Source organism: Oncorhynchus gorbuscha, unplaced genomic scaffold, assembly GCF_021184085.1.
Source record: "Oncorhynchus gorbuscha isolate QuinsamMale2020 ecotype Even-year unplaced genomic scaffold, OgorEven_v1.0 Un_scaffold_10449, whole genome shotgun sequence".
Lineage (NCBI taxonomy): Eukaryota > Metazoa > Chordata > Actinopteri > Salmoniformes > Salmonidae > Oncorhynchus > Oncorhynchus gorbuscha.
In genome coordinates this window covers 1-11,098 of record NW_025753216.1, presented here as the reverse complement: position 1 = coordinate 11,098, position 11,098 = coordinate 1, and the positions used below count along the sequence as shown (strand labels likewise).

Sequence of the window (11,098 nt, the reverse complement as noted above, 5' to 3'; positions counted from 1 at the left end):
TTGGTATATAACATAACATAATGACCCCTCAACCCTCAGTCTGGTATATAATATAACATCCCCTCAGTCTGGTATATAATATAACATCCCCTCAGTCTGGTATATAACATATCATAATGACCCCTCAACCCTCAGTCTGGTATATAACATAACATCCCCTCAGTCTGGTATATAATATAACATAACATCCCCTCAGTCTGGTATATAATATAACATCCCCTCAGTCTGGTATATAACATAACATAATGACCCCTCAACCCTCAGTCTGGTATATAATATAACATCCCCTCAGTCTGATATATAACATAACATCCCCTCAGTCTGGTATATAATATAACATCCTCTCAGTCTGGTATATAACATAACATCCCCTCAGTCTGGTATATAATATACCATCCCCTCAGTCTGGTATATAACATAACATCCCCTCAGTCTGGTATATAACATAACATCCCCTCAGTCTGGTATATAATATAACATCCCCTCAGTCTGGTATATAACATAACATCCCCTCAGTCTGGTATATAATATAACATCCCCTCAGTCTGCTATATAACATAACATCCCCTCAGTCTGGTATATAATATAACATCCCCTCAGTCTGGTATATAATATAACATCCCCTCAGTCTGGTATATAACATAACATCCCCTCAGTCTGGTATATAACATAACATCCCCTCAGTCTGGTATATAACATAACATCCCCTCAACCCTCAGTCTGGTATATAATATAACATCCCCTCAACCCTCAGTCTGGTATATAACATAACATCCCCTCAGTCTGGTATATAACATAACATCCCCTCAGTCTGGTATATAATATAACATCCCCTCAGTCTGGTATATAACATAACATCCCCTCAACCCTCAGTCTGGTATATAATATAACATCCCCTCAGTCTGGTATATAACATAACATCCCCTCAACCCTCAGTCTGGTATATAATATAACATCCCCTCAGTCTGGTATATAACATAACATCCCCTCAGTCTGGTATATAACATAACATCCCCTCAGTCTGGTATATAACATAACATCCCCTCAACCCTCAGTCTGGTATATAATATAACATCCCCTCAACCCTCAGTCTGGTATATAACATAACATCCCCTCAGTCTGGTATATAACATAACATCCCCTCAGTCTGGTATATAATATAACATCCCCTCAGTCTGGTATATAACATAACATCCCCTCAACCCTCAGTCTGGTATATAATATAACATCCCCTCAGTCTGGTATATAACATAACATCCCTCAACCCTCAGTCTGGTATATAATATAACATCCCCTCAGTCTGGTATATAACATAACATCCCCTCAGTCTGGTATATAATATAACATCCCCTCAGTCTGGTATATAATATAACATCCCCTCAGTCTGGTATATAACATAACATCCCCTCAGTCTGGTATATAATATAACATCCCCTCAGTCTGGTATATAATATAACATCCCCTCAGTCTGGTATATAACATAACATCCCCTCAGTCTGGTATATAACATAACATCCCCTTAGTCTGGTATATAATATAACATCCCCTCAGTCTGGTATATAATATAACATCCCCTCAGTCTGGTATATAACATAACATCCCCTCAGTCTGGTATATAATATAACATCCCCTCAGTCTGGTATATAATATAACATCCCCTCAGTCTGGTATATAACATAACATCCCCTCAGTCTGGTATATAATATAACATCCCCTCAGTCTGGTATATAATATAACATCCCTCAGTCTGGTATATAATATAACATCCTCAGTCTGGTATATAATATAACATCCCCTCAGTCTGGTATATAACATAACATCCCCTCAGTCTGGTATATAACATAACATCCCCTCAACCCTCAGTCTGGTATATAATATAACATCCCCTCAGTCTGGTATATAACATAACATCCCCTCAGTCTGGTATATAACATAACATCCCCTCAGTCTGGTATATAATATAACATCCCCTCAGTCTGGTATATAATATAACATCCCTCAGTCTGGTATATAACATAACATCCTCAGTCTGGTATATAATATAACATCCCCTCAGTCTGGTATATAATATAACATCCCCTCAGTCTGGTATATAACATAACATCCCCTCAGTCTGGTATATAATATAACATCCCCTCAGTCTGGTATATAATATAACATCCCCTCAACCCTCAGTCTGGTATATAACATAACATCCCCTCAGTCTGGTATATAATATAACATCCCCTCAGTCTGGTATATAATATAACATCCCCTCAGTCTGGTATATAATATAACATCCCCTCAGTCTGGTATATAACATAACATCCCCTCAGTCTGGTATATAATATAACATCCCCTCAACCCTCAGTCTGGTATATAATATAACATCCCCTCAGTCTGGTATATAATATAACATCCCCTCAGTCTGGTATATAACATAACATCCCCTCAGTCTGGTATATAACATAACATCCCCTCAGTCTGGTATATAATATAACATCCCCTCAACCTCAGTCTGGTATATAACATAACATCCCCTCAGTCTGGTATATAATATAACATCCCTCAGTCTGGTATATAACATAACATCCCTCAGTCTGGTATATAACATAACATCCTCAACCCTCAGTCTGGTATATAACATAACATCCCTCAGTCTGGTATATAATATAACATCCCCTCAACCTCAGTCTGGTATATAATATAACATCCCCTCAGTCTGGTATATAATATAACATCCCCTCAGTCTGGTATATAACATAACATCCCCTCAGTCTGGTATATAACATAACATCCCCTCAGTCTGGTATATAATATAACATCCCCTCAACCCTCACACATAGATCAATAGAATGATTTTCTGCCTGTACCTGTGTGTTTTCCCTCAGAGTCTGCTGTCCCCAGTAGCGTTTGGTTTTGGGACGGAGTACCTGTCTCGTTATGAGGAGCAGGGCCTGGGTCTGCAGTGGGACAACATCGGCACCAGTCCACTAGAGGGCGATGCCTACTCCTTCTTCACCTCCATAGGCATGATGATGTTTGACGCCGTGCTCTATGGCTTCCTGGCATGGTACCTTGACAACGTCTTCCCAGGTTAGAGGGAGTGCAGGGTTGTGTTTTGGGGGTTGTGTGTTTCTGTGTGTTTGTAGAGTAAGCCACCCATAAAATGGGTAGCCCTTTTCACTTGTACCCGTATATGGGTTTAAAATATAGATTTGATCACTGATAAAGCACCTAAGTGGAACGCAGTGGCGGTACAGCAGAGGAGGCTGGCTCATAATAATGCCTGAACCTTTATTTATTTAACTAGGCAAGTCAGTTAAGAACAAATTCTTATTTTCAATGACGTTCTAGGAACAGTGGGGTTAACCTGTTGCGACAGCAATCCCGTATCCGGGAGCGTAATTATAGCCTCAAGCTCTGCCACTATAACAAGCAACTAACTATCACAGCACCTGAATGATATGAAATAAATATATTGGCTCACAAGTTTAGTCTTTCTTTTGTTGCCGTAACACTGTCATCTCAGATTTTCAAAAATGCTTCTCAACCATAGCTACACAAGCATTTGTGTAAGAATATTGATATTAGCGTAGCATTAAGCCTAGCATTCAGCAGGCAACATTTTCACAAAAACAAGAAAGTATCCAAATAAAATCATTTACCTTGAAGAACTTCGGATGTTTTCAATGAGGAGACTCTCAGTTAGATAGCAAATGTTCAGTTTTTCCATAAAGATTATTTGTGTAGGAGAAATCGCTCCGTATTGTTCATCACGTTTGGCTATGAAAAACCCCAGAAAATTCAGTCATTACAACGCAAACTTTTTCCAAATTAACTCCATAATATTGACAGAAACATGGCAAACGTTGTTTAGAATCAATCCTCAAGGTGTTTTTCACATATCTATTCGATGATAAATCACTCGTGGCAGTTTGGTTTCTCCTCCATAACATCCCCTCAACCCTCAGTCTGGTATATAATATAAACGTTGCCATGGAAATTCACCTCAATTCACTTATGACTCCTTTCTACCCGCACCAAAATTAGCATCAGTTTGTCTGAATCGCCTTGTGAAAGCCTAACACTGTAAGATCCTATTTTATAACGTAGCTAGTCACTCTTCTTTGAGTCATAAATGTGTATTGAAATGACTGAGGAACCGTACGCGTACTGTAAGGTGTGCTGCCACTTGGAATCATCGGTTAGTCCTCTCACTCAAAACCCTGGTAAATGTTTTGTCTTACGTACCCCACATTTCCCATTTATATTATTATTACGGAATGAAAGTATTTTCAGATTTCGTTATCAACAAATGTTTGCGAAAAGTACACTAAATCTAAAATGCACATAAATCACATAAAATCAACAGTGTAACGTTTTTGGTTTATTCTTGTGTCAAGTGAACTGTTGTGTCCTCAAATTTGGTCTAATAATTTTCCCAGGATCTGTAAATGGTTCCTTCAATTGCTACCATGATTATAAATATGTTTTTTCATTTATTCTGTAAGAAACATTGCAATGTAGCCCGAGCCAATTACCAGGGAGTGTAAAGGGTTAACCCAGATTCGAGCCGTGAGCCGTAGTTAACCTTATTGATTGCCGAAGTTAACCCTATTAGAGTCATAGTTAACCCTTATTGGAGCCGTAGTTAACCCTTATTGGTGCAGTGGTTAACCCTTATTGAGCAGTAGTTAACCCTTATTAGAGTCATAGGTAACCCTTATTGGAGCCGTAGTTAACCCTTATCGGAGCCATAGTTGAACCCTTCTTATTGGAGCCGTAGTTAACCCTTATTAGAGTCATAGTTAACCCTTATTGGAGTCATAGCAAAACTTTATTGGTGCAGTAGTTAACCCTTATTGGTTTCATAAAGCAACCTTATCGGAGCTATATAGTTAACCCTTATTGGAGCCGTAGTTAACCCTTATTAGAGCTATAGTTAACCCTTATAGCCATAGGTAACCCTTATTGGTGCAGTAGTTAACCCTTATTGGAGCCATGGTTAACCCTTATCGGAGCCATAGCTAATCTTATTGGAGCAAGTAGCAACCCTTATTGGAGCCGTGAGTTAACCCTTATTGAGCCTAGGTAACCCTTAGATGGGTGCAGTGGTTAACCCTTATTGGAGCCGTAGTTAACCCTTATTGAATGTAGTTAACCCTGTAAGGTACAGTGGTTAACCCTTATTGGTGCAGTGGTTAACCCTTATTGGAGCCGTAGTTAACCTTGTTGGAGCCGTAGAAGTTAACCCTTAGTGGGAGCCGTAGTTAAACCCTATATTGGAGCTGTAGTTAACCCTTATTGGGGCAGTAGTTAACCCTTGTTGGGGCAGTAGTTAACCCCTATTGGAGCCGTAGTTAACCCCATGGTTTGTGAGGGTAACCCTTATTGGTGCAGTGGTTAACCCTTATTGGAGCCGTAGTTAACCCTTATTGGAGCCGTAGTTAACCCTTATTGGAGCCGTAGTTAACCCTTATTGGAGCTATAGTTAACCCTTATTGGGGCAGTAGTTAACCCTTATTGGAGCTGTAGTTAACCCTTATTGGGGCAGTAGTTAACCCTTATTGGAGCTGTAGTTAACCCTTATTGGGGCAGTAGTTAACCCTTATTAGAGTCATAGGTAACCCTTATTGGAGCTGTAGTTAACCCTTATTGGGGCAGTAGTTAACCCTTATTGGAGCTGTAGTTAACCCTTATTGGGGCAGTAGTTAACCCTTATTGGAGCTGTAGTTAAACTCTTATTGGGGCAGTAGTAACCCTTATTGGAGCTGTAGTTAACCCTATTGGGGCAGTAGTTAACCCTTATTGGCCGTAGTTCACCCTTATTGAGCCGTAGTTAACCCTTATTGGAGCCGTAGTTAACCCTTATTGGAGCTGTAGTTAACCCTTATTGGGGCAGTAGTTAACCCTTATTGGGGCAGTAGTTAACCCTTATTGGGGCAGTAGTTAACCCTTATTGGAGCCGTAGTTAACCCTTATTGGAGCTATAGTTAACCCTTATTGGGGCAGTAGTTAACCCTTATTGAGCTGTAGTTAACCCTTATTGGGGCAGTAGTTAACCCTATTGAGCCAGTTAACCCTTATTGGGGCAGTAGTTAACCCTTATTAGAGTCATAGGTAACCCTTATTGGAGCTGTAGTTAACCCTTATTGGGGCAGTAGTTAACCCTTATTGGAGCTGTAGTTAACCCTTATTGGGGCAGTAGTTAACCCTTATTGGAGCTGTAGTTAACCCTTATTGGGGCAGTAGTTAACCCTTATTGGAGCTGTAGTTAACCCTTATTGGGGCAGTAGTTAACCGTTATTGGTGCCGTAGTTAACCCTTATTGGAGCCGTAGTTAACCCTTATTGGAGCCGTAGTTAACCCTTATTGGAGCCGTAGGTAACCCTTATTGGTGCAGTGGTTAACCCTATTGGAGCCGTAGTTAACCCTATTGGAGCCGTAGTTAACCCTTATTGAGCTGTAGTTAACCCTTATTGGGGCAGTAGTTAACCCTTATTGAGCTGTAGTTAACCCTCATTGGGGCAGTAGTTAACCCTTATTGGTGCCGTAGTTAACCCTATTGGTGCCGTAGTTAACCCTTATTGGAGCCGTAGTTAACCCTTATTGGTATGCAGTAGCTAACCCTTATTGGAGCCATAGTTAACCCTTATTGGAGCCGTAGTTAACCTCCTTATTGGTGCAGTAGTTAACCTCATTGCGCAGTGGTTAGTGTTAGCCAAAGGAAACCGGACTCCATGACACCTGGAAGCTGCATCACGCTGTTGCTGTTTACTTTCAAAATGGATACAGTTCTGTATAATAAACCCCTCCCTCCCTCTCTCCAGGGTCAGTATGGGATTGGACGACCATTCTACTTCCCATTCCAGCCTCCTATTGGCAAAGGTCTGAACCCACCCTTCCAACATTCCAGACTCAGGTTAGTGTCTTTAGTCTGGTCTCTGTCTCTATAAGTGTCTTTAGTCTGGTCTCTGTCCACTATAAGGCTTTAGTCTATTCTCTGTTCTATAAGTGTCTTTAGTCTGGTCTCTGTCTCTATAAGTGTCTTTAGTTCCAGTCTCTGTCCACTATAAGTGTTTTAGTCTGGTCTCTAAATCAGGTCTCTGTCTCTATATGTCTTTAGTCTGGTCTCTGTCCACGCAGGTGTCTTTAGTCTGGTCTCTGTCCACTATAAGTGTGTCTCTTTAGTCTGGTCTCTGTCCACAGGCGTCTTTAGTCTGGTCTCTATAAGTGTCTTTAGTCTGGTCTCTGTCCACTAATAGTTACAGGGGAGAGGAGGGGGGATGAATGAGCCAATTGTAAACTGGGGATTATTAGGAGACCGTATGGTTTGAGGGCCAGATTGGGAATTTAGCTGTGACACCGGAGTTAACACCCCTACACTTACGTATAAGGCTCCTGTGATCTTTAATGACCTTCAGAGAGTCAGGACACCAGGGTTAACACCTCTACTCTTATAGCAAGCATGGAATCTTTAATGACCTCAGAGAGCTTCAGACACCCGCTTAACGTCCCATCCGGAAGACGGCACCTCGCACACAGGCAGTGTTCCCAATCACTGCCCTGGGGCATTGGGATATTTTTTTAGACCAGAGGAAATAGTGCCTCCTACAGGCCCTCCAACACCACTTCCAGCAGCATCTGGTCTCCCATCCAGGAACTGACCAGGACCAACCCTGCTTATCTTCAGAAGCAAGCCAGCAGTGGTATGCAGGGTGGTATGCTGCTGGTGATGCAGGGTGGTATGCTGCTGGTGATGCAGGGTGGTATGCTGCTGGTGATGCAGGGTGGTATGCTGCTGGTATTAGGGCTGCTGGTGATGCAGGGTGGTATGCTGCTGGTATTAGGGCTGCTGGTGATGCAGGGTGGTATGCTGCTGGTATTAGGGCTGCTGGTGATGCAGGGTGGTATGCTGCTGGTATTAGGGCTGCTGGTGATGCAGGGTGGTATGCTGCTGGTGATGCAGGGTGGTATGCTGCTGGTGATGCAGGGTGGTATGCTGCTGGTATTAGGGCTGCTGGTGATGCAGGGTGGTATGCTGCTGGTGATGCAGGGTGGTATGCTGCTGGTGATGCAGGGTGGTCTGCTGCTGGTGATGCAGGGTGGTATGCTGCTGGTAGTGTGCAGGGTGGTATGCTGCTGGTGATGCAGGGTGGTATGCTGCTGGTATTAGGGCTGCTGGTGATGCAGGGTGGTATGCTGCTGGTGATGCAGGGTGGTATGCTGCTGGTGATGCAGGGTGGGATGCTGCTGGTGATGCAGGGTGGTATGCTGCTGGTGATGCAGGGTGGGATGCTGCTGGTGATGCAGGGTGGTCTGCTGCTGGTGATGCAGGGTGGTATGCTGCTGGTGATGCAGGGTGGTATGCTGCTGGTGATGCAGGGTGGTATGCTGCTGGTGATGCAGGGTGGTATGCTGCTGGTGATGCAGGGTGGTATGCTGCTGGTATTAGGGCTGCTGGTGATGCAGGGTGGTATGCTGCTGGTATTAGGGCTGCTGGTGATGCAGGGTGGTATGCTGCTGGTATTAGGGCTGCTGGTGATGCAGGGTGGTATGCTGCTGGTGATGCAGGTGGTATGCTGCTGGTGATGCAGAGTGGTATGCTGCTGCTGGTATTAGGGCTGCTGGTGATGCAGGGTGGTATGCTGCTGGTATTAGGGCTGCTGGTGATGCAGGGTGGTATGCTGCTGGTGATGCAGGGTGGGATGCTGCTGGTGATGCAGGGTGGTAATGCTGCTGGTGATGCAGGGTGGGATGCTGCTGGTGATGCAGGGGTGGTCTGCTGCTGGTGATGCAGGGTGGTATGCTGCTGCTGGTGATGCAGGGTGGTATGCTGCTGGTGATGCAGGGTGGTATGCTGCTGGTGATGCAGGGTGGTATGCTGCTGGTATTAGGGCTGCTGGTGATGCAGGGTGGTATGCTGCTGGTGATGCAGGGTGGTATGCTGCTGGTGATGCAGGGTGGTATGCTGCTGGTATTAGGGCTGCTGGTGATGCAGAGTGGTATGCTGCTGGTGATGCAGGGTGGTATGCTGCTGGTGATGCAGGGTGGTATGCTGCTGGTGATGCAGGGTGGTATGCTGCTGGTGATGCAGAGGTGGTATGCTGCTGGTATTAGGGCTGCTGGCGTGCAGGGTGTTGGTATGCTGCTGGTGATGCAGGGTGGTATGCTGCTGGTGATGCAGGGTGGTATGCTGCTGGTGATGCAGGGGTGGTATGGCTGGTGATGCAGGGTGGTATGCTGCTGGTATTAGGGCTGCTGGTGATGCAGGGTGGTATGCTGCTGGTATTAGGGCTGCTGGTGATGCAGGGTGGTATGCTGCTGGTATTAGGGCTGCTGGTGATGCAGGGTGGTATGCTGCTGGTGATGCAGGGTGGTCTGCTGCTGGTGATGCAGGGTGGTATGCTGCTGGTGATGCAGGGTGGTATGCTGCTGGTGATGCAGGGTGGTATGCTGCTGGTGATGCAGGGTGGTATGCTGCTGGTGATGCAGGGTGGTATGCTGCTGGTATTAGGGCTGCTGGTGATGCAGGGTGGTATGCTGCTGGTGATGCAGGGTGGTATGCTGCTGGTGATGCAGGGTGGTATGCTGCTGGTATTAGGGCTGCTGGTGATGCAGAGTGGTATGCTGCTGGTGATGCAGGGTGGTATGCTGCTGGTGATGCAGGGTGGTATGCTGCTGGTGATGCAGGGTGGTATGCTGCTGGTGATGCAGGGTGGTATGCTGCTGGTGATGCAGGGTGGTATGCTGCTGGTGATGCAGGGTGGTATGCTGCTGGTGATGCAGGGTGGTATGCTGCTGGTGATGCAGGGTGGTATGCTGCTGGTGATGCAGGGTGGTATGCTGCTGGTGATGCAGGGTGGTATGCTGCTGGTGATGCAGGGTGGTATGCTGCTGGTATTAGGGCTGCTGGTGATGCAGGGTGGTATGCTGCTGGTATTAGGGCTGCTGGTGATGCAGGGTGGTATGCTGCTGGTATTAGGGCTGCTGGTGATGCAGGGTGGTATGCTGCTGGTGATGCAGGGTGGTCTGCTGCTGGTGATGCAGGGTGGTATGCTGCTGGCATATATGCACAATAGAATCATATATAGACAGTATGTGAACAATAGAATCATATATAGACAGTATGTGAACAATAGAATCATATATAGACAGTATGTGAACAATAGAATCATATATAGACAGTATGTTAGAGCCGATTTGGACATATTTGTATAAAAGACCGAACATATGGAGCTCCATGTATATTCGTGTAAATATATTAAATATGAATGTAAATGATGAAATATTAGGTACGTACCTTTATGATTTATATTTACCTGATTGAGATATATTCATTTGTTGTTAGTGTAACTTAGTTTTGGCCCCCTCTTGCCTATTCATTGTATTGTGGTAAGTGTGTTAGGATAAAGGCAGGAAGTTGGGCCTTCGAGAGAGTCCTTGCTAGATGCGGGGCGGTATGCTTTTATTATACAGACATACAGACAGGTCATAATATGTATTTTCCATATAAAGTATTCTATGCTTTAAGTTGATTGAAGAATCATTTATTTGTTAGATATATAAGAAGAATAAACATTTTGTTGCACCATATCCCTGGATGTCATTGAATGTTTGGCCGTTTGGAAACCTTGAGTGTGGACTGTATGCGTACCAAACAACCCCGCTTCAGGCTTGGGCAGTGGCTATGGTAAAGACGAAAGGAAGCCACTACACAGTATGTGAACAATAGAATCATATATAGACAGTATGTGAACAATAGAATCATATATAGACAGTATGTGAACAATAGAATCATATATAGACAGTATGTGAACAATAGAATCATATATAGACAGTATGTGAACATTATAATCATATATAGACAGTATGTGAACAATAGAATCATATATAGACAGTATGTGAACAATAGAATCATATATAGACAGTATGTGAACATTATAATCATATATAGACAGTATGTGAACAATAGAATCATATATAGACAGTATGTGAACATTATAATCATATATAGACAGTATGTGAACATTATAATCATATATAGACAGTATGTGAACAATAGAATCATATATAGACAGTATGTGAACAATAGAATCATATATAGACAGTATGT

General features: G+C 43.7%; 1 protein-coding gene across 1 annotated transcript; it reads left to right on the top strand.

The window, feature by feature from the left end:
* Positions 1 to 2,870: 2,870 nt before the first annotated feature.
* Positions 2,871 to 6,904, top strand: LOC124030313 (retinal-specific phospholipid-transporting ATPase ABCA4-like; the record flags this gene model as incomplete). Its single annotated transcript, XM_046341706.1, has 2 exons — positions 2,871 to 3,075; positions 6,814 to 6,904. Coding segments are annotated over 2 exons (296 nt in total), but the record flags the coding sequence as incomplete, so codon positions are not given.
* Positions 6,905 to 11,098: the final 4,194 nt, after the last annotated feature.